At 70.4% G+C, this 23,141-nt stretch overlaps 1 protein-coding gene across 1 annotated transcript; it reads right to left on the bottom strand.

Annotated features, from left to right (window-relative positions):
• Positions 1 to 2,065: 2,065 nt before the first annotated feature.
• On the bottom strand, positions 2,066 to 22,508 carry AKT1 (AKT serine/threonine kinase 1). The gene is made up of 14 exons (XM_080645826.1): positions 22,302 to 22,508; positions 19,857 to 19,980; positions 9,937 to 10,065; positions 7,138 to 7,249; positions 6,741 to 6,888; positions 6,343 to 6,474; positions 6,191 to 6,256; positions 5,406 to 5,474; positions 4,897 to 5,022; positions 4,694 to 4,822; positions 4,365 to 4,579; positions 3,941 to 4,028; positions 3,044 to 3,146; positions 2,066 to 2,832 (listed from the first exon to the last, which is right to left on the bottom strand). Exons 2-14 carry the CDS (start codon positions 19,900 to 19,902, stop codon positions 2,753 to 2,755), a joined length of 1,443 nt encoding a protein of 480 aa, XP_080501952.1. The 5' UTR covers positions 19,903 to 19,980; positions 22,302 to 22,508; the 3' UTR covers positions 2,066 to 2,752.
• Positions 22,509 to 23,141: the final 633 nt, after the last annotated feature.

The raw sequence follows: 23,141 nt of genomic DNA, 5'->3' as shown, positions 1-23,141 counted from the left end.
GAGGACGTGCTTATGTTAACCGTCCTGGGGGTGCGGCCTCCTGGTCCTGTGACCAGCAGGTGCTGGAGGGGCCCACGGAGGAGGCAGGGCCTCCATGCCCCTCTGCCAGCTCACTCAGCGCCCGCTGCCTGGTCACCCAACGTTACAGACGGGGAAATGGAGGTCAAAGTGCATCACCTACCAGCCCCCAGGCCTCCCCCCCGCCAGTCCTGGTGAGAAAAGCTTTGAACCCAGGTCGTCTGACTCCAGAGCGGGTGACATTGTGCCAGCACGGCCCGGGGAGGGGGTGGGTAATGTCCAGACTTCTCCTGAGATGTCACTGGGACAGCCCCTGGTGGCCTCATTGACCCACACCTGCCCCAGCGTGGGCAGTCGCGGTGTGGAAGACCATCTGTTCCCACTTCCTGCCCCTCGAGGCCAGCCTGGGGAGGGCAGGTTTGGGTGGGGACACAGGAGGGGTGCACCCTGCTGGCCCTCCCTGTCCAACAGCCGCAGGCCACAGTCAGCAGGCCTGGCCCAGGCAGGACAGTGCCCAGGAGTTCTCTCCCCAGGTGCCTGTCTGCTGCACCCCAAACTGCCCTCCCCAGACAGTGCTGCAGGAGGGTCCTGCCTGGGAGGGGACACAAGATCAGGTCATGCTTGTGTCCGTGCCTGTGACCTGGAACATCCCTAAGGCAGTGGTCGGCAAACTCATTAGTCAACAGAGCGGCAAACCGCGGCTCGCGAGCTGACCACTGCCCTAAGGCATCTCCCACCCATCACAAAGGGGTCCTGTGGGAGGGGGCCGATCGCACCCTTGGCCTGGCCAGCCCCCCACCTGACACCCCCGCTCCAGCTCTGAAGGCTCCTCCCCTTCACACCTCACCTGCCCCTCGGCAGCCACTTGGGCGGAGCCTGAAGCTCATGGAAGGTGTGGCCGTATTTCCTGGTGTCTGCAATGCAGTGTCTCCCTGTCTAACGGTGTGACCACACACGGTGCCATCTTACCACTCGTCAGCGCACAGCTCGGGGCCTTGAGCTCATTCCCAGTCCTGCTCCCAGCACCACAGCATCCCCGAGCTCCCGTCCTGCACAGCTGACCTGTCCCATTACCCCAGCCCAGCGCCACCACCTGCTGTGTCCCAATGGGTCCGCCTCCTCCCGGGACCTCCTCAGTGGGTCCCACAGTGCGGGGCCCGGCCTTCCGTGTCTGGCTTATTTCTCTGAGCACGACACGGCCCATCTGTGGTAGCAGCTGTCCGCATGTCCATCCTGAGGCCGAGCACCGCCCGTCCTGAGGCCGAGCACCGTCCGTCCTGAGGCCGAGCACTCCACGGCGCGGCGGGCCAGTTCCGTTACCCCGTCCTCGTCCTGGACACCGAGCGGCATCCACATCTCAGCTGCTGAGGCTGCTGCCGCTGTGAACGTGGGCTGCAGTGTCTCTGGGAGCCCCTTCAGTTCTTTGGGGGGCAGGGTGGCCAGAGGTGGCACTGCTGGGCGGATGGTCGTTGTGGTACTTGCCTGAGGGTCCTCGCTGTTCTCCGTGCACAGGCCCCGGCTGACACGTGGCTCTTCCCTGAACCCTGGCCTCCCCTCATGGCTGTGACGTGCTGCATTGTCACTGCTGTGGTGTGATCCACGGCCGGTCAAAGCCGAGGGAAGAGAGCCACCGAGGCCCGAGACGCCCCCACCCAGGGCGCCGTAGAGTGGGGGTACGGTGCCAAGTCCCGTACCCGTCCGGGCACCCTAGCACCCTGCAGGGGGCACCCACCCACTTAAGGTGAGGAGCCAGGTCCTCTGGGCCCTGCCAAGCGCTGACCAGTGTTTAGGGCTGGGTGGCGGTTCCTCTCCTCGCCACCAGGTGGCGCCCGAAGCCCGCCGGGCCCCCTCAGCCCAGCATGACCTCTGCCAGCTGTGGGTCCTGCAGGGTCCTTCCTGGCCGTCAGATGACCCCTGGGCATGGGGCCAGGAACAGCCAGGACACCCCCCTCCAGCAAGTCTATGTGAGCTGGGGAGTCACCTCCCCTCAGAAGCTGTCCTGGGTGTCAGGGCCAGGACGGGGTGCTCCTCAGGCAAAACAAGCCACCAAGTTGAAAAGCCGTTTTTATTGAGGAGTTTGGAGGGAAAGTCTCATCATAGTAAAAATACTAAAGTTGATGTAAAAAAACGCCATGGTGCAGCGCGGTGTCTGGCCAGGCGGGCGGCGGGAGAGAAGCTTCTAGGACAGGACAGGCTACAGGGGACGCATGGGGGGGGTGTGGGGGGGCTCTTCTCTAAGATCAGCCCCGACGCACATGAACAGCCACACAGCGACGGGCTCAGCCGCCTGCTCGGCACTCCTGGCCGTCGCCGCGGGGCTGCCCCGGCCCATCCTGGTGCCTCCGGGCGGGCGGGGACAGCGGGCAGCCAGGGACAGGTGGCGAGGGGGGGCCGAGGGGCGCGGGCTGGGGCCACCGGACCCCAAATTGCACGTGGCTGCTGCAGTCCTCAGCGTTTCCTACGTGAACCTCGTCCGAAGGCGAGGCCACGCCTGGAGAACTGGATGAAATAAATTAAGAAAAACCGCAGGACGACCTCCCCTCCGCGTGCGGAGAGCCCGCCCACGGCACGAGGGTCTTCCGGCGCGTGCTGGGGGCGCGTGGTTCCTCCATCGCCTCCGGAGAGAACAGCATTCACTGAAGACGGTCGCTGCGGGCTCCCTCCCGCCCCACGGAGGCGGCGGCGGCCAGCCTGTGGCGCCCACGCGGGTCCACCAGCACCGGGCTGGCCCTCCTCAGGCCGTGCCGCTGGCCGAGTAGGAGAACTGCGGGAAGTGGGGCCTCCGCTCGCTGTCCACACACTCCATGTTGTCGTCTGCGGACAGGACAGGGAAACTGAGGCAGGGCCCTGCTGGCTCGACTCAATGACCCCAACCCTCCATGCTGGGCACGGGACAGTGGCCCTCCCTCCCGCCCTGATCAGCACCCGCCAAAGGGGACCTGCCCGGTCAAGGCCCAGGCCCAGGCCCGGGCAGGGGACCCCGGCTCTGTTGTTTTGGGGGGGAGTCGGGGAGAGGGGCCCTCACCTTGGTCCGGGGGCGTGATAGTGATCATCTGGGCTGTGAATTCCTCGTCAAAATACCTGGTATCCGTCTCCGAGGTGACCTGGGGCTTGAAGGGCGGGCTGAGCTGCAGGGGCAGGCGGGGGCGGCAGGTCACAGACTGGCCCTGCACCCCCACCACCACCCCGGGGAGCTGAGCCCACGCACTGTCTCCAGGGATGTAAACTGTCGCCCACCCACAACAGGACTCTGGGAGGGAGACTGCGGGGAGGGTGGCTGTCTAGGCCCAGGAACCCTCCCACAAGGGTAGGGTGAGACTGCTCACAGCGGCCCCTGCAGGCGACAGGAGGTAGTGCAGCCTAGCTCTGCAGCCCCCCACACCCCACACACACTCCCCCAGGCTGGCAGGCGAGAGAAGACACTTCCACTTTTCTTTTTCCTAACTTGCTTACTTTCCTTCCTGGTTGTCTTATAAACTGGGAAGCGGATAAGGGCACCCTGGAAAAGGTGTGCAGGGGACGGGCCTGCTCGGCCCAGCTGCTGGGGGCTCCCCCTTTGATAATTCAGGATGGAGGGACCGTCACATCCCCGTGGTCCTTGACCCAGTTGGGCTGTGGAGTGGCATTCCCATGCGGGGGGGCCTTGCCTCCCCCAGGCCCAGAGAGCAGTGGGTCTCCCAGTCCCCACCGCAACCTTCAGCGTGGCCCCGGGAGGGACGGTGCCCAGACCTGCCGGCGTCCTGCACAGGAGCACAGGCACACGCTGGCTCCTCCGGGAGGAACACGGCCGCACAGCGATCGGGAGCGAGTGCAGCCACCCGCCCCGGAGGCCTGGGCTGTGCGCAGGAGTGTGGGTGCACAGGTGAGCAGGGGGTGTGAGCATGTGTGTGAGCGGGTGACCGCGGCTGGGGTGGGTGTGCACCTTCTTCTCGTACACGTCCTGCCACACGATGCTGGCAAAGAAGCGGTGCTGCATGATCTCCTTGGCGTCCTCCGAGCCCCCTCCGAGCCTGCGGGGACACAGGCCGCCCCCCAGCGTCAGGACACCCGCCCCGCCCTCTCCCGTGAGTGAGGCTGGGCTGCCAGACAGCACTGGGCAGTGTGGGCCTGGGACACGCCCAGGCCGGGGGGCGCAGTTCTCCGGCTGAGCCCCGGTGGGGACAGAATGCTGGGGCGCAAGAGCTGCCGGGGGTGGAGGGGTGGGGTCTTCCTGAGCAGGTGTGAGGGCCACAGGTTGGGGCCCAGGGACCCAGCCGGCCTCCGCCTGCCCGCCCGCTGCCCAGCCAGGCCTGTGCAGACGCGCAGGGCCCTCAGGTGCCCGGAGGCTGCGGTGCTCCGGGGCTCACCTCTGCTTGGGGTCCTTCCTGAGCAGCCCCGACAGCAGGGCCTTGGCCTCGGGGCTGAGCGTGCGCGGGAAGCGGATCTCCTCCATGAGGATGAGCTCGAAGAGCTTCTCGTGGTCCTGGTTGTAGAAGGGCAGGCGGCCGCACAGCATCTCGTACATGACCACGCCCAGCCCCCACCAGTCCACGGCGCGGCCGTAGTCGTTGTCCTCCAGCACCTGCCGGGCGCCGCGGTCAAGGTCACGGTCACGGGCGCCCGGAAGGCACCAGAGGGGCCTGGGCAGGAGGGGGCGGGGCTGGGGCTGGCTGGGGCGGGGAGGGGGCGCGCGCACCTCGGGGGCCAGGTACTCAGGGGTCCCGCAGAAGGTCTTCATGGTGGCCCCGTCCTTGATGCCCTCCTTGCACAGCCCAAAGTCCGTGATCTTGATGTGTCCGTCCTTGTCCAGCATCAGGTTCTCCAACTGCGGGTGGGCGGGGCCTCCGGTCAGCACCCGCCGCCCGGGCCGCAGCCCCACCCGCCCGAGGCCCGGCCCACCTTGAGGTCCCGGTAGACCACGTTCTTCTCCGAGTGCAGGTAGTCCAGGGCCGACACGATCTCGGCGCCGTAGAAGCGGGCCCGGTCCTCGGGGAACACGCGCTCGCGAGACAGGTGGAAGAAGAGCTGCGGGCGGAGCGGAGCCTCGCACCACGCCCACCACCGGGGAGGGGCGGGCCCTGAGGGGGAGGAGCCTGGGGGGAGGGGCGGGCCCTGAGGGAGGAGCCTAAGGGGAGGGGCGGGCCCTGAGGGGGAGGAGCCTAGGGGGAGGGGCGGGCCCTGGGGGAGATGGACGGGGCCTGGGGGAGATGGGCGGGGCCTGAGGGGAGGAGCCTAAGGGGAGGGGCGGGCCCTGAGGGGGAGGAGCCTAAGGGGAGGGGCGGGCCCTGGGGGAGATGGACGGGGCCTGGGGGAGATGGGCGGGGCCTGAGGGGATGGGCCTAAGGGAAAGGGGCGGGGCCTGAGGGCGGGCCGGCCCTGCACTGGGGAAGGGACTGCGGCAGCCCTACCTCGCCGCCGTTGGCGTACTCCATGACGAAGCAGAGGCGGTCGTGCGTCTGGAAGGAGTACTTCAGGGCCTGCAAGGGGCACAGGCTGGAACCAGGCCCCGGCCTCACGCTCGGAGGATGGGCGATGTGGGCGGGGCCAGGTGTCGGGGGATCTCAGAGGCTGGCAAGTTCCCTGGACACGGAGGCTCCCAACAGGGCCGGCCTCGCCAGACGAGGGGAGGATGCGTCCTCCAGGCACCGCTGCCTCGGGCTTCCCGCCTCCACCCACATGGGCAGCCTGGCTCTAAAGGACGGCCCGTGCCCACCGCTCACCCACAGGCGCCGCCCTGGACCCAGTCAGTGCAGACGACAGAGGCCAGCATAGGACTGGGCGGAGGGCCAGGGCCGGGGTCCCGGTGGGGAGCCGGGCCCCCGAGCTGTGCGCCCACAAGACCCTGGAGGAGAGGGGCCGCCCCTGCCCCCAGGAGCTGGCTGAGCTGGGAAACCGACTCCCAGCTGATTCCTTGTTGTCCCAAAGGCTAAGGATTCCCCCCAAGCTCCTCCTGGGCCAGTACCCCAGCACAGGGGCCCCTGGCTTGGACCCCACCGGGCAGAGCAAAGGGGGCCCCAGGTCATCCGCCCCTTCTGCACACGGGGCAGCGAGCACCCCGCAACCCCAGAGGCCTGCCCGCTGCTGCCCACGCTGCAGCCAGGAGGCCCCAGGCTCCCAGGCCAGTCCTCAGTCCGGGCACAGAGGGCCAAGCTCTGCCCTGGCGCCCAGGTGGTCTCAGGCGGGGGCCACTCACCGTCAGGAAGGGGTGCCGCGAGTTCTGCAGGACGCGGTTCTCCGTGAGCGTGTGCGCCACCTCGTCCTGGAAGACGGGCTGTGAGTGCCGCCCGCCTTTCTCCCCCCCCCCCCCCCCCCCCGCCCCGCCGCCCCGCCCCGGGCAGCACCGACCTTGGCCACGATGACCTCCTTCTTGAGGATCTTCATGGCGTAGTAGCGGCCCGTGGCCTTCTCCTTCACCAGGATCACCTTCCCAAAGGTGCCTTTGCCCAGCAGCTTCAGGTACTCAAACTCGTTCATGGTCTGCAGGGTGGCGGGCGGGGTCAGGGCACAGGGCGATGGCCGGGGGCCACTCGGCCGACCCCGGGCTCCCGGGAGATTGGGGGCTCCGCACCCCAACTCCGAGCACTGGGGTTCAGGGGGATGGTGGGAGTGACAGCGCCCAGGCCTTCTGGAACCGCGGCGCCCCTACCCTCTGACCCAGGGCTTCTGGTGGTCAGGCCGTACTGGGCGCAGGAGGAAGGGGGGTCCCAGGGCATGTGGGCCTGCAGAGGGGGAGCGGGCCTTACCACACGGTGCTTGGGTTTGGCCAGGGACACCTCCATCTCCTCGGCCCCCGAGTTGTCGCTGGGCGAGCCCGACCGGAAGTCCATCATCTCCTCCTCCTGCCTCTTGAGCCCGTCGGCCACCATCTGGATGGCAGTCGTCCACTCCTCCCTGCGGGCGGTCAGCGACGGTCTCGCCCGACCCAGCGGGGCCTCGCCCCCAGCCCAGCCCCGAGGCCCCAGGAGGCGGCTGGCCCTGAGGTCTGGCCCCGGGCCCGGCAGGACAGCCTCCCCCTCCCCCCGGCCTGGGAACACAGGGAGCGAGGGGCCAGCACCCGTCTCGCCCACGCCCTCCTCCCCCAGTCCCCCACCTCCTCATCGGGTCCCACTCCGGCCCGCGCCATCCCCGTGCCCACCCTACCGCTCCTCGGGGGTCTCCACGTGGAAGGTGCGCTCGATGACGGTGGTCCACTGCAGGCATCGGATGATGAAGGTGTTGGGCCGGGGCCTCTCGGTCTTCATCAGCTGGCATTCTGGGGGTGGGGCAGCAGGTGAGCCCAGACCCCCCCCTCCCCCGAGTCCTGGGAAGCTCTACCCCATGCCCTCTCGGTGCCTCAGTTCCCCCCCACTCACACGGGGCTCTGAACTGCCCGCCAGGCGTTGGCTGGGTGCGCCCACCCCACAGTCCCTCCTTCGGTCTCGGAGCGCCCCTGCCCGCCAGGCCTCGGCCCTCACTGCCGCAGGGAGAGGGGCTGGGGTCCCAGGGAGGGCCGCAGGGTGGGAACTGGTGAGAGCTGCCGGCCCACTGCGGCCCCATCTCCCCCTCCCCACGGCCAGCCCCAGGGGGGAGGCTGCCCGTCCTGAGGGAGGCTGGGGGACACCACCCCGCGCTGCTGCATGTGCCTCTGCCCCAGCTTTGGGGAGGAGCGGGGGTACGGCTGGCCCAGGAAAGCTCGCAAAGCCGGGCAGACTGGCCTCATCCCACCGGGGAGGGGCGGGCGGAGGATGGCAGGTGTGACCCGACCCATGGGGCTGGGGGACTGGACGCACACAGGGGCGCAGACAGGCTGGCAGGCCGGGAACACAACCTCCTGGGGCACACGCATGCTGGGCCACACACCCTAGCACCCCAGCACAGCTGGAGAGCACACACCTGGACCGTGCACACCCCAGGATCACACACCTGGACCGGGCACACCCCAGGATCACACACCTGGACCGTGCACACACCAGGATCACACACCTGGACCGTGCACACCCCAGGATCACACACCTGGACCGTGCACACCCCAGGATCACACACCTGGACCGTGCACACCCCATGTGGACCGTGCACACCCCGTGTGGACCGTGCACACCCCGTGTGGACTGTGCACACCCCAGGATCACACACCTGGACTGTGCACACCCCAGGACCACGCACCTGGACCGTGCACACCCCGTGTGGACCGTGCACACCCCAGGATCACACACCTGGACCGTGCACATCCCAGGATCACACACCTGGACCGTGCACATCCCAGGATCACACACCTGGAGCCAGGCACACCCCACGATCACACACCTGGAGCCAGGCACACCCCACGATCACACACCTGGAGCCAGGCACACCTGCTGTGCAGAACTGTGGGCAGGGTCAGGCCCGAGAGGGGCATGAGTGAGAGTGGGGGTCGCTGAGGCCTCCTAGGACAGGTCCCAGCCCAGCCTGTGAGGCTGGAGGGGTGAGGGGCCCGTGCGGGGCTCCTACCATCCCAGCACCTGGGCGCTGGCGACAGAGGGCTCAGCCAAGCCCAGGCAGCAAGCAGCCTGCCAGGCTAGGGCTAGGGCAGGGCTCTGGGCTGGCCGGCGAGGAGGGTGGCCGCTGTCACCACAGGCCGGGGACAGACAGGCCTCCCGGGCCTCTGCACACGCACCTCCCACTCACTATCCCAAGCACCTGGGCCCACCCCAGGGCCTGGCTTCTCATCCCCACTCCTGACTCCATCCCCAGAGGCCCGGCACCGCCTCCTCCTGGCCCGGGGCCCCAGCCCCACCCCCACTCAGGCAGCCCCTCTGGCCAGTGCCCCCCTCCATGTGCCTCTGAGGTCACCCCCACCTCGTGCGCTCAGCCTGGAGAGCACTCCTGAGGGTCTCATCCCCAGCCAGGCAGCCCCTGCCCAGCCAGGCCGCCCGCACAGCCGTGGGGATGCCAAGGTGGGATGCCTGCCTCCTGGGTCTCCCTTCACTTGGGCCCCCTCCTCTGCTCACTGGGGAGACTCACGAGGCGGCAGCTCTGCTCCCCCATCCCAGATGCCCTCGGGGGGCGTGCTGGCCATGCCCCGGCCCCTGCAGCAGGCGCAGGGCAGCGAGGTGGCAGGGCGGCCCCACCTCCGCACACCTGCAGGCAGGGAGCCCACCTGAGCCACCTCCCCCCAAGACCCTGGGCCAGAACCCGGGGTCGGCGAGGCTGGTGGCTGGAAGGCAGAGCTGGGCGGAGGGTGGGAACGTGTATAGAGAAACCTGGGGTGAATCTGGGACCCCCACAGTAGGCACTGCACCCTGAACCCCAGCCAGCAGCCCGAGACGGACTAGGGGCTCAGTTAATGAGCCCATCACTCACCCGCCCACCTGACTGCTGGAGGCCAGCCCCTGGGCAGAGCACAGGGAAGGGAGGCTGGGCTGGAAGGCCCACCTGGCTCAGCCTCCTCCACCCCCTACCTCCGCTTCCCCAGCCCCAGGGGTCAGGTCACACCTGCCATCCTCTGTCCGCCCCTCCCCGGGTGGAATGAGGCCAGTCTGCCCGGCTTTGCGAGCTTTCCTGGGCCAGCCGTAACCCCGCTCCCCCCCAAAGCTGGGGCAGAGGCATATGTAGCACCACGGGGGCCCAGGGCCTCTGGCAGCCTTTGAGGGGGGGCAGCCACAGGCTCTCCCTGGGGGTGGGTGACAGAGGCTCCCAGAGCTGGGTGCCCCTCATGCACTCTCGTCCTGCCCCCCACCCTGTTGGGCTCCCCCTGCCCCCCCGCTGGCCGCTCCAGACCAGCATCTGCCCCGACTCAGCCAGGCCTTCGACCTGCAGACGAGCGCCTGGGACCGCTCCAGGGTCACGGCCTTGAACGCGGCACAGGGACACCCACCGGCCAGAGACGGCAGCCGACAGGCCCCCGAGGTGACACGGAGCCAGCGCTGCCCAACCGGGTCCCGGAGCTGCTGGTCCCAGACGCAGAGGCCAGGGATCACTCACGCGCCACGGAGAAGTTGTTGAGGGGCGACTCGCGCTGCTCCACGTCCTGCGGCCGCTCCTTGTAGCCGATGAAGGTGCCGTCGTTCTTGAGCAGGAAGTAGCGGGGCCTCCAGGTCTTGATGTACTCCCCTGGGACACAGGGCTGTGAGGCTGCGTCCGGCCCGCTCCCCACCTCACCCCTCGGACCCCAGCCCGCAGCCAACAGGCAACGGCCGGTGCTGGGCCAGAGGCACCCAGGACCCCCAAATACGTGAGCGCTGACCCCGATTCCCACAGGAGCGGGTGGGGAGGGGCCAGGTGGGCACCTGGACATGGGGGAAGGGCACGGCTGTGGGGAGGCTGGTCCAATCTAGAGGGCCTTCCTGGAGGAGGAGGCACCAAGCCAGTGTGTCTCAGCAGCCACCTGCTGGGGCTGCAGGGCCCGGAACTCTCCCCCCCCCCCCGCCACACCCGGGGTCCGGCCATGTGTTGGCCGGAACGGTTACTACAGCGACAGGGCAAGTGGATGGAGCCTGGCATCCAGGTGAGGGGACAGCACCACACACAGGGAGGCCGTGGGCCAGCGGCAATGCGTCCTCTGGCCGGGCACTCGGGACAGAGCCCCCACGGCCCACGTGACAGCGCTCACCATCGGGGGCCCCAGAGGCGAGCCCCGCGGCCCCGGACCCGCATCCCGCCGCCGGTCACCCAGGAGCACGGAGCGGCTCCCCCGAGTTTGGCGACATCAGCCGCACACAGGCCTCGCGCAGAAGCGAGCAGATGTCCTCTGCGCTGTGCCGGCGACCGTCATTTTTCATACTGACACCAGAGAAGCGGCTCATTTACATTCTGCAGAGCAAGGAGTTTGAGCCACAGCGAAGGACTCGCTAATTAGGCAGCGCTTCCGCAGGGGCGCCGGCGGGCGGGGCGGGGCGGGGCGGCTAGGTCCCCAAGCTCTGGGCCCAGCCGAGCCCAGGACAAGAGCAAAGGCCCGACACCACGGCCAATGGGTCCGACCCTCCTCCCCGCCGCCCGCTGCCCGCCCTTCCAATCCCATCCCGTGTGGGGGTCCAGGCGGGCGGTCACCCAGGGGGCTGCCAGCTGTGGCCCGGGTGTGGCCTCCAAGGCCCCTCGCCCTCCAGGACCCTGGGCTGCTGGGAGATGGGGCTCTAGCCACCCAGGGCCTTTCCCAGGGAGCCCACCCACAGGCTGTGTCCCCGGCTCAGCAGGGTCTCCACCAGCCCAGACACCCCCCCGCCCCACCCCCACGGCCTTCAGCAGCGTCTCCAGCCAGTTCCCCCTGAGCCCCGGGGACAGGCGGCTGTGGTCGCCCCCCACCCAGGCCCACGAGGTGCCGCCAGCCTCGCAGGTGCCCTCCCCACGGTGCCAGGGTGGACAGCAAGCAGAGCCGGCTCGGGGTGCACGCCACCACCCACGCCGTGCGGCCACCCGCCGCGCGCTCCCACCCGCCTGCGCGCCAGTCTGGAGCTGTCGGCCCCTGATGGAGAGCCTCGCATCCGCCAGCTGCCGCTCCCCGGGACGCTAGCTGAGCGGGACGCTAGCTGAGCGGGGAGAGTGATGAGCCCGCGCCCGCACAGCCGAAAATCCATCTTGAGGCACCAACTGTGCCGGCCCCCACCGCGCCCAGCGCCACCCCCATGTGCAGCGGGCACGTGTCCCGTGCTACAGCCCGCACCGCAGGCCGGCCTCGGTTTCCCCACAGTGGGACTCCCTGGAACGGCTGGTGGCCGAGTTCTCAGCACCCAGGGCCCCACCCCAACCACGTGACCTTGCACCTGCCCTCCAGCCACCCCCAGGGCCGGGAAGGTTCTGGAACCCAGAGCTAGGAGGGGCCCACAGGAGCGACACCCCATCCGGCTGAGCCATGGGGAGGGGTTCAGGGGGATGGGCCCTGAGCCAGCCCCACCCACACCCCACCCGGCTGAGCTCAAAGCCAGGCGGCACCCAGTGGGGGCCCCCCGTGTAGCCCAGACACCCTCCAGGAGTGGGGACCCTGGGGCCTCGGGAGGCCAGGCTGAGGCGCGAGGCACACGGAGCCCTTCTCCGCGTCGCAGGCGCTCCGTGTGGAGTCCAGGCGGCGGCCCCCAGGGGCCAGGCTGTGGCCGAGTCTGAACGAGCTCAGACCAGACTGGACAGCAGGCAGGCGGCCGCCCAGACAGACGGGGGTGGAGGTGACACGGGGCGGGCGGTGCAGGAGGCGGCCACTCTGCCAGCCACTGCTGTCCTCACGGCCACAGGATACCTGTGGGCCGGCACCTGTCCGAGGCCCGGGGCGGGGGGGGAGGGGGTGGGCGGGGGACCAGACACATCGGGGTGCTGGCAACGGGAGACGTGGAGCCCCCAGTCGGCACAGACACAGGCAGGTAACAAACAGAAAGCCCCAGTCCGCCCTCAGGACACAGCTCCCTACGGGGTCCTCGCTCCCCGCTCCCCGGGGCCGCACGCCTGCCCACAGGCAGGGTGACCTCCAGGCACTCGGTGGGCAGTGAGACCTGGCCACCACCGTCCCAGGGGTGTCCCTGCAGCCCTGCCGCCCACACCCACACACAGCCCTGGACACAGGAGGCCCCACTCCCACCCGTGCAAACACTTGGACGCCCTGCGGCCCACACGGGCCTGGGCACAGCCCTGGGACCACCGCGGGGCCCAGGTGCCCCAGCTCAGCTCCCAGCCGACTGCCAGACCAACCGGAGCTGTGGCTGCCCCGGGACCGGGACGGAGCTGGGGCAGGGGCTGGGGCTCTGGTGCCACCCGACCCCAAGGCCTGTCAGCTGGTGGCAGGCGGGCAGGATGGAGCACTGCACGGTCTCCCCCGCCCCCCGCCCCCCGGGCTCTCTCAGAAGCCCAACCCTGGGCGGGCAGGAGGGCAGCACAGCTCCGAGGCCGGGTCCTGCCCAGCCACCAGGGGGACTGTGCCCCACCTTCCCCCACCCAGCCCCGGCAGCAGCAGCAGCAGCAGCAGCGAGGGCTCCGGGCCCAGGAAGCAGCTGCCTGGGCGGGTGGGGGAGGGCAGCTCAGCCAGGCCCGTGTCTGGACTAGGGCTGCCACCTCTTCCTGCCCCAAAGCCCCGCAGCTCTCAGCTCTCTCGGGGTCCCCACCAGGGGTCCCTCCCACTATCTGGGGAGCCAGCTCGATCCCACGATGCCCCGGGGCTGCAGGACTCGAGGGAAGGACTCCTTGCCGGCAGCCCTGACCTGCCACCGCCATCACCTACGGCCACGCGGCCAGGGCTGGTGGCGAAGGGTAGCCAGGCATCCTGGGCGCGCCGTGGGTCAGGTGGGCAGCCCGGGCAGCCGTGAGCAGCTCCTGGCACATGGCGGAGGGCACGGGGCCACGGCCATGCCGCCGCCGCGCCCGGCGCCCGGGAAGCCGCTGGCTGCACACTCTGCCGCAGTGCCGGTGGCTGCGCGGGCGCTGGCAGGGTGCCAGGCGGGGCCGGGCTGCTTCTCCACAGCCAAGTGCACCCCAGCAGGCCCGGGGAGCGCCGCCAGCTGACAGCGGCGACCGCGCGGTCCCCCGCCGACCGCACAGCCATCCGCCGACAGCTGCCGGGCGCCCATTTACCTTCCCCGGCGCAGCGAGCAAATGGCCTCGCTGACAGCGGCCCATCCATCGCCGCCCGCCACAGGGGTCACCTCGAGGGGCCCCCCTGCCTGGGCCCAGGCGGCTTCCCGGGTCCCGGCCCTCCCCGACCACTGCCCTGGAGCGGGTGGCGAGGGAGGGGGAGGAGAGGAGAGGACGGAGCGGCATCCTCTCGGCCCGGAGAGTGAAGATGCTCTCATGCGGCTCCCATGAGGCTCCCATGCGGCTCCCGGTCCCTCCAAGGGCACAGGCGGGACCCGATCCTCCTGTGGACACGCCCCGGGGAAAGACAGCAGGTGCCCCGCCCCCCCCAGGGCCTGGCTGTCATGAGCTGAAGGACAGGGACAGTTCCGAGTCCCCACTGGGGCCAGCCGCACCCACGCCCTCCCTGCAAACCCTCGGAGGTGGAACCGCACCCCTGCGTCTAGTGCCCCAGCCTGTCTCAGGCGGGGCCCTTCCCCCCCAGCACCCACAGGAAAAAGACCCCCTGTACGGGGGGAGTGTGGGGGCCGGGCCAGGGGGGACCCTGTCCTCCAGACAGGGCCTCCGTCTCGCAGGGCCTGCGTCTTAGAGATTTCTGCTCTAACTCAGAGCCACACCCACGGCGGGACCCTCTCTCCCCTGGTGACATGGTGGCTGGCCGTGCGCCCCAATCCCCAGCCGCATCAGCCCAAGTCCCTGGCCACACCCACCCTTGCCACCCCTCATGCCCCCCAAACCCAGGCTGGCCGCATGCCCTTGCCCCAGCCCCTCTCCAGCTGAGGGCTCCCCATGGGAATGGAGGGGACCACCGGGCTCCCACCCAAAGCCCCACACCCGCCCCTCGTTCTGAGCCGCAGGCCCCTTATTTCCTGCGTCCAAGCGCTGCGTCTGAGGGCGGGAGTGAGGGCTGGGGTGCCCTCCAGGAGCGCCCATACCAGCCTGCAGCCCCAGCCCCTCTGCCGGCCTGTCCGGGGCCAGGCCTGGGCTGGGCCCTTCTGGTGGGGCTGCTGGACAGGGCCCGGGCGGGCACAGCACGGGCGTGGAAGAGCCAGCGTGTGCCCACAGTGGGGTGACCCGGGAGTGGGCAGGTCGGCCGCAGCGGCTCCGGTTACAGGCAGGCTCCCAGGAGGTGCGGGCTGGCACCCGCTGGGTGTGCCCAGCAGAGGGGGGCCGCCAGCGGGACTGAGCAGCGCCCTGCCCTCGCCGCCTCGCGGCACTTCCAGGAACCGGCCTGACGCAACCCGGGCCCCTGAGCGCTCATGGCCAGGCCCGCCCGCCGCGCCCGCCCCTTCTCGGCCGAGGCCTCAGTTTCCCTCCTGCCCAGCACGCGCTCTGCTGCCCGAGGCGGCTGGGTGGTGGCAGAGGCTGTCCTGGGGCCTGGGCCCGCCCTCCTGGGCCCCATGGAGTCTGGCCCCGCGCAGGGCAGCTGGGCTGACGGCACCCGGCACCCAGGAAGGAGACGGGCACAGCCCACGAGGGGCCACCTGGGACGGGCCAGGAGGCAGCGCCCCCACCCCCACCCCCACCCCCTGCGAGGCCTACACTTCCTCTTTTTTCATATCTGTATATGCTATAGTTGTTGTTGTTTTAGTTCAGAAAGGAAGAAAGAGAGAGAGAAACATCCACGATGAGAGAGAATCATGGATCGGCTGCCTCCCGCACGCCCCCCACTGCGGGGGTCAAGCCCACAACCCGGGCCTGTGCCCTTGACCGGAATCGAACCTGGGACCCTTCAGTCCACAGGCCGACGCCCTATCCACTGAGCCACACCGGCCGGGGTCCAGCTTCCTCTTTTGTTGTTTTGAAGGGAGAACTCAACACACTCACAAAACAGGAAACTCAGCCCCATGTAGGCTGGCCACGGCCACGACCACGGCCAGCTGGCCCGGGAGCCGCCTCCCAGGCCCCGTCCTTAGAGCCGAGCCCCGCACCTGCTCCACCGCGGGCCCGACCACCTGCTCGGACCTGCTCCAGGGCCAGGGCCGGCCCCTCGGACGTGGGCAGTGCACAAGACGCCCCACGAACCGAGGCACTGAGGGGCCCGGACGGGACCGGGGCTGCCCGACCCCGACAGCCAGGGAGACGGCAGGCTCCCCGCCGCCCCGCGGAGCCTCACGCGGGAGCCACAGGCAGCACCGGGCCACCACGGCCGCCCCTCGGGGCCTCCACAGCAGCGGGTGCTGAGGTGGGTGCATGGCTGCCGCTCCACGGGGGCCTGGCTGCACCCCACCCCTCGCCCCAGGGACCCCAGGATCGGGACGGAGAGGGGCTGTGTCAGCAACACGGAACCTCTATCTCCCATCTCAGGGCCACGCGAGGGGCACAGCGATGCCCACTCCACGGCGGGAAGCGGGCCCGGCCACGCCTGAGGGAGGGAGAGGGAGGGCCCAGGGTGCACGGCCCCCGGGGGCCGGGACCCCCGCGGCAGGAGGCGAGGGCGCCCTTCTCTGGCCGGGAGCTGGGGAGGCCGGGCCAGGAATGGACTCGGGGCGAGGGCTCCGTGAGGCCCAATACCCACCAGGGGCCCAACCCGCGGAGCCGGCGCAGCCACACCGGTGACCGCTTCCCGCAGGGAACCTCCGCCCGCAGGTCGGCCCCCCTCGCGCCGCCCGCCACCCCGGCTTGCGGGACCGTGGCCCGGTGAGGTCACCCAGGCCCACTCCTCCACTGGGCCACGCGGCCAGCAGCCAGCCTGCCCAGCCCAGGTGCCCCCCCGCCCCGGCCTCTCCTCTCCTCTCCAGCCGCGGCCTCTCCCTTCACCCTGGGTCCCCCCATCTTGCTGCCCCTGCCCTTTCCTGACCCCCTGTGGTCCAGGCGGCCCGTCCCTGGGTTGGGCACACACCATGGACTCTGAGGGTGGGACCCGGGGGGCATCAGGGACAGCGGGCAGGAGGGCAGCCTCAGGGCGCGCCCTGAACGTGGCCTTAGCACAGCGCACAGCCCAGACAAGGCCGAGGCCCCCGCCCCTGATGCAGGGTGACCCCCAGCCTCCCGACGCCAGGGCAGCGCACCAGCAGACCACAGCCTCGCATGCCGTTGGGCAACAGCAGCCCCCGAGCTCCCGCGTGGATGGCTGGGGTGTCTGCCCACCACTCGGGGGTCGCGGTCACTCAGGATGTCCAGCTCATGCTCAGGAAGTCGGCCCGTCCCTGGGGACACGCACGCTCGGGGCTCAGGAGGCCCCCCCGCCCCCCGCAAAGGGGCACCTGCCCCGCCTGCCCCACAGCAGCCTGAGCCTTCAGCAGATGGAGCGCTTTCCGGGCCGGCTCCCCGCGGGACACACCGACCTGAGGCCGAGGGTGCGCCTGGACCCCGCGGTCAGTGCAGGCCCCGAACAGGGGAACTCAACACACTCACAACACAGCCCAGGGCAGGGGTGGGCAAACTTTTTGACTCGAGGGCCACAATGGGTTCTTAAACTGGACCGGAGGGCCGGAACAAAAGCATGGATGGAGTGTTTGTGTGACTAATATAAATTCAAAGTAAAGGAGCGGAGGGGAGAAGAAAGAGAACCCTCCGCTCTTTCGGCTCCGAGGGCCGGGTAGAACAGCCGAACGGGCCGGATCCGGCCCGCGGGGCTGTAGTTTGCCCACGGCTGGCCCAGGGTCACCACAGATGGGCGCCCTCCCAGAACACAGCCCAGGGTCACTCCCCAAGGGGTGGGAGGAGCCGGGCCCAGGGCCTGCCCTGCACAGCCAGCCACCTGCCCCTCTGCGAGGCCCCCACAGCCCCTGGGTCAGGTGCTGGCTGCGCCCACAGCAGCATCCTAACCTATGCGGCAGGGAGCTGGGGGAGGGGGGCGGGGGCTGGGCCCTGGAGGACAGTCGGCTCCCACCCCCTCCCATGCTCTGAATCTCACCCCTGGCCAGGCCTTGCTGGTGGGGCCCTCTGCCCACCCCGGGCCAGACCTGGGACCTCTCCCAGCCCCGAGGTCCCCCACTCCACCCAGAGCTAACCCCCCCGCCCCCACCGCCAGAGGCAGCAGGCAGGGCAGAGGGTCAGCCAGGAGCTGAAGGAGGAAGCCTGGGAGGCTTCTCGCAGCGGGTGGCAGGGAAGCGGGCCCTTCACGAACGGCTGGGTGAGACAAGGAAACGTGGCCGGGTGCCCCGGCTCAGCGGGCCCGCGCCCCTCCCCGCGCCCCCGACCCGGCCATCACGACCCCTGTGCTGAGTGGAGCTCAGACCTGCACGGGACCCGCCTCCTGCCTCCGTCCACGGCCAGGACCAATCCTGACCCTCCCCGTCCAAGGGCTCCATGTACCTCAGCCCCACACTGGGGGTCCCGATTCCCCCAACCCACCGAAAGTCACCCGTTTCCCAGCGCCCCCCCCCCCCACAGGTCCTCCACCCTCTCACCGGGTCGCCCCAAAGCCCAGCACCCAGGAAGTGCCCGAACGTTTGTGGGGAGCAGACCAGCAAAAGGACAGAGCGACGCAGAGAATATGACAGCGAGAGCTTGGGGGGGCAGCCGGGGAACATCCGAGGTCCCGGGGTCCCCAGGAACGGGGAGCGGGGGAATATCCACTGAGCCACACCGGCCAGGGCCCAGCTTCCTCTTTTGTTGGGCCCTGGCCGGTGTGGCTCAGTGAATATTCCCCCCGCTCCCCACAGCCGGGCACCTGTGTTACAGACCTTCCTCCATGAGCAGGGCAGGCGGGACCGGGGCCTGGGAGGTGCGGGACACGCACTGCATAAGGCAGGGCCCTTCCACCCACCGCCCCACCGCCCCACCGCCCCACCGCCCCACCGCCCCACCGGGAAGAGGAAGAGCGTGCATGGGGGACACAGCCCCTCTCCTGCTCTGGAGGCTGAGGGCCTGGCTGCACCCCGGGTCAGGCCCCCACAAACCACATGCCCTGCTCCGGGCCTCCCCTGCCATCCTCCCATTACACAGATGGGGAAACCGAGGAGGCCCACGGGCCAGCCCTCGGAGAGGGACACAGGACGCACCCGGATCAGACGCCCCTCTGGGCGGACTCAAGGCCCCTGGCCCTTCAGAAGGCACCACCCTGACGGACGGATGGACCCGGCCCGTGGGGGCAGGCCTCCCAGCACCTCCTGGGCCAGCTCCTGACTTAACACTCAAGAGGCACTGGTCCCAGGAGGGGAGGGGCGGGGCGGGGCGTGGCAGGACTGGATGGGGGCTCCGAACAGGGAGCGGGACTCCCGGGAACAAGGAGTGGTTCCCTTGGGGAAGGGACCGAGAAGGCAGGCGGGTGCCAGGGGCCTTGGGGGGAGCCAGGCAGAGGTCGCCCCACAGACCACAGGCCCCTCCGCCTTCTCGCCTCCTTCTCAAGGCCCAGCGAGGACTGTGCCTCCCGCAGCTCGGCGGCCCCGGGGAGCACGAACGCGGACCACATCCCCCACCCCCACGCCAAGCTCGGCAGCCCCGGCGTCGCACCGCCGTCCCTCTCTGCCTCCACCCCAGTGCTGCGGGCTCCCTGCAATATCGGGGAGCCCCTATGCATCCCACAAAACCCCTCCCACGGCACACGCCTTTGCCCCACCCTGGCCCTGAGCGTGCGAGTTCTCTCCGTCTGCCCATCAGAGTCCGAGGTTCCGCTCCCCCACCACAGCCGGTGGGACCCTGGGGTGGGGAGAGGGACCCCTCGCCCCATCTGCGAGAGAGCTAGTGTGAGAGGTGGCTGGGGGCTGGGGGCGTGGGGCCACCAGTTCTTTGGGAGGGACGAGGACGAAGGAGGGAGTGACTCGCCAGGGCCCTGGGGTGGCAGGCCTGTCACCCCCCCCCACCCCCGCCTGGCCCTGACCAGCAGAGGCCGCGGGTGGGGGCGAGGGCGGGGGTGTAGGCAGGGCGGGAAGGTGAGGGGCCAGGGCCTCAGCTCCCATCCCAAGAGCTCCTGTCCGAGCACCACCCGGGGCACAGGGCCAAGGCAGTGAGGAGGGGCGGCTGGGCGGGACCCAGTGTGCCAGCTCTCCCACAGCCCATGCCCAGCCCAGGCCGAGGCGGGCACCGGGCCAGGCCAAGCCGCCCTGCCTGCCCTCAGGAGCCCTCGGGCAGTGCCCTGGGCCATTAGTGAGCCAGGCCCTGGACCGGCCCCAACATCCTCACCGCCTTCCAGGAAAGTGGGGCGGGAGGTGGCGTGGTTATCCCGCCAACAGGGCCCTGCCAGGCGGCCACTCATCGCCGGCTGCATGCCAGCCCCGTCTCACCTCCCCCGACCCAGGGGTCCACCGGGCCGTGCCCTGAACACCACGGAGACACTGTGCCCGGGACGCTCACCCGGGCCAGCCCAGCAGCCTTGGGCTCCCAGCCGCCCGGGCTGCCAAGGCCCCTGCCCTGAGGGGGAGCCCCAGGCGGCTCCGGCCTGCCCAGCCCCGGCCCAGCCCCGCACTCACCTCGCTTATGCAGCCAGCCCTCCTTCACGATGGCCACGTCGGTCATGGTGCCCGGGGGCGCTCACGCTCCGCTCGCCGCAGGGTCTCCCCGCAGGGTCTCCCCGAGCCAGCACTGCCACAGCCTCTGGGGGAAGCGAAGGGAAGGGTGAGGCCATGTCCAGCCGGGGCCCCTCCTCGGACCCAGCGGCGAGCCCGGGAGGCCCGTCCCACCCGGGGTCGAGGCCTGGGCCCACCTTCCCGCGCAGCCTGCCCCCGCTGAGCCCTCGGAGCCACTGCCGCCCGCAGTCTCTGCCCCTCGCTCTCGTCCCCGCCACGGCACCTGCTCCCTGGGCCTAGATCTCCCCGCCCTCCCGGACCCCCCAGGCCCTCGAAGCTTCCTGGGCACGTCCCCTGCCCATACCCACTTCCCTGGTCTTTGTACAAACCACTCACATTCCCCAAAGCCTTCCCTAACCTGCCAACCCAGCAAACGCCACCTCCTCCAGGCAGCCCCCAGGGAGCACCCCCCCACCGGCTGCATTAGCCCAAGGCACTTGACCTCCCGACCCCCTGGTGAGGATGCCTGCTGCCCCTATCCCTGGTTTCCCGCCCACAGGCACAGAGCCCCTCCCCTGCCCCCGACTGGGGATGGGAGCTGTTCAAACACAGAAGGCAGGGCCAGGGTGTGGGTGGCTGGCACAGGCACTGGGCGCCCTCTAGGGTGGTGTTGTGAACCCTCCCGAAACCCCAGGCCCCTCCTAAACCACAGCCCCCCCCACCGGCCTGAATCTCCATCATTCATCCGGCCCCTGTGGGCCAGCACCTCTGGTTTAGCCGGGTTCGGCCTGGGCGCTGGCGACAAAGAGGCTCAGACAGGTCCCATCTGTAGGGAACCCCTGTCCAGGGTGGTTGCAGACCCGTAATTACAGGGTCCAGGCGGCGACAAATGGGGGGGGGGCTGTACGAACGCAGGACGGACGCCCGCCCCGCAGGGCCCACCAGCGGCCCTCTCTTGAGCAGACACGTTGGCCATTCATCTTGCATGGCCCGCCCCACTGCTGGGTAAACTCCTACGCATCCCTCAAAACCCAGTGCCCACATCACCCCTTCCGGGCATCCCAGTCCTCTGCGACCCTCCAGACAGGGACTCCCGAGGGCAGGCCCTGAACAGACTCCTCTCCGGGACCCCCCCCCAGACCCGGCTGACCCCCGAGGACCCCTGGAATGGATCCCAATGTGGGTCTTTCTCTAGCCTCTGGACTTCACTGGCCCCCGTGGCGGGGGCTGGGCACCCAGAGGAGGTGGCTTCGCACCGTCTGAGGCTAAATTGACGGGCAGCTAGACCCCTGTCTGACGCCACGACAGGGAAGACACACTTTGCCCGAGAAAGTGCCCACGTGATCAGCCGCCCCCCTGGGCACAGAGCTCTGAGCCCCAGCACGTTGGACACGGGGGAGGGGGGGGGCTCTTGGTGACACTTGGGTGGGCGTGGCCTGGAGGCAGAGGGCTGGCCTCTGGGTGTCCCCCTACCCCCACCACCAGGGCCCGAGCAGGGCCTGTGCTGACAGAGCCGGACAGCTGTCGGGAGCCCATGTGTAAAAATATATCCGTGCGCACACACACACGGGGTGCGCGTCTGCAGACACGCATGCAGCGCCCTGCGCCCACCTGCCTCCGCACAGCACGCGGGACGGGACCCCCGCACACGCTTGCTGCTATTATAAAATCACAACTTTTCAAAACAGTCCGCACAAGGCCCTTTCCCCTGCCCCCAAACTCTGGGCCGCGGATTGTGCCCTCGGCCGGTGGGGCAGGGAGCCCAGCTCGGCGTGAGGGGCCTGAGCCAGGCCGGTCCCAGGGGGGATGCAGAGGCCCTCTGGCCCCAGGGCACAGGCCATGCCCCAGTCTACCCAGCCTCCCCCCAGCCTCGGAAGAGACCTAGCCGGCCTCCAGGCCCAGCCTCCCCGCGGGGTGGGCAGCCCCCCACACCAGGAAGCAGTGTGGGGGCCAGGAGGGGCGTCGTCCTTTGTGGGCTGCCCCGGCGCCACGGACCCCTCAGTCTGCAGGAGGATGAGGTCTCCTTCCAGGCCGCCCTCCAACGTGAACCGTGGCTGCGCCAGCCTCTTCCTAAGGCCCCTGCGCCTCCGGGACACCGGGCAGCCCTGGCCGGGCGCCCGGAGCGCGCCTGGGGAGCCGGGCCTCGGGGGCGCCCCCAGCCCCGGCCGCGCCCCTGCGCCCCAGCCTGGGCCTCGCGGGCCGGCGGCCGCCTCCCAAGGTCAAGAGGGAGCCCGGCCGGCCCGCACCCCCGGCCACCGGCCCGCGCCTCCCCGCCCAGGCGCCCGCGGCCACTTCCTGCTCCCGCGCCTCCATTCCGGCTGCGCGGCCCGCGCCCGGCCCGGCGGCCGGGAACAAAGCGGCGGCGCGGGGAGGAAATCCGGGCCCCGGCGGGCGGCGGGCGGGACTCACCGGGCGCTGCGTCCGGGCGAGCGCGGGCCTAGCCGGGCCGCGGCCTCCGGCGCCCGCCGCTCCGCATCCCCGCGGGCCGGGCCGGGCGGGCGCTGTCGGGCGGGCCTCGCGCCGGGCCCGGTATCGTGCGCGGCCGCGGCTCGCGTCCCCGGTGCCTGCTGCGCGCGCGCTGGGCCGGCCGCCGCCGCTCCGTCCCACCGCCGGCCCGCCCCGTCCCCGCCCCGCGCACCCCGCCCGGCCGCCCGCCCACATCCGCCTCCGCCGCCGGCGCCCCCACCCGGGCCAGGAGGGAGGGTGGGGGCCGGGGCCGGCGTGGGCCCACGACCCAGCGTGCGCCGCCGGCCAGTCCCGGCCACGCCCTCCCGGCCTCAGTTTCCCGGTTGGTTCCGTGAGCCGCCCTTCTCGGCTCCGCGCTGCGGCAACCGGGACGAACCCAGCTGCTGCCTCCCAGGGGGCGGGGGCATTGGGGGTGCGGGTTAGTTTGACACTAGAATGCGCCCCAAGTGGGGAGCCCCCCGCGGGAGGGGGGCAGGGAGGGCGCGCCGCCGCGATGACCCTGGGAGACCAGCCCGGGACCCTGCCCGCGGCGCCGCAGGCGGGAGGTCGGCGGGGTGGCCTGGCGGCTGGGGCGGCGTGGCGGCTGCCGCATTGCGGACTTGGAAGGGAACACAGTCCGGGTGCTGAAGGCCCGGCTGCGGGGACGGGGCCCAGCCCTCCGTGGGGGCTTCCAGGAACTCCCCGCCCCCCAGGGAGACACGGACACGTGGCAGCTGTAAAAGGGACGGGGAGAGGGCGCAGGGGCTGGCGGAAGGGCATGCCCTTGGCCTAGGTGCCCCTGCG

Source organism: Plecotus auritus (assembly GCF_963455305.1).
Source record: "Plecotus auritus genome assembly, chromosome: 1".
In the NCBI taxonomy this organism is placed as follows: domain Eukaryota; kingdom Metazoa; phylum Chordata; class Mammalia; order Chiroptera; family Vespertilionidae; genus Plecotus; species Plecotus auritus.
This window is presented reverse-complemented; position numbering and strand designations above follow the sequence as displayed.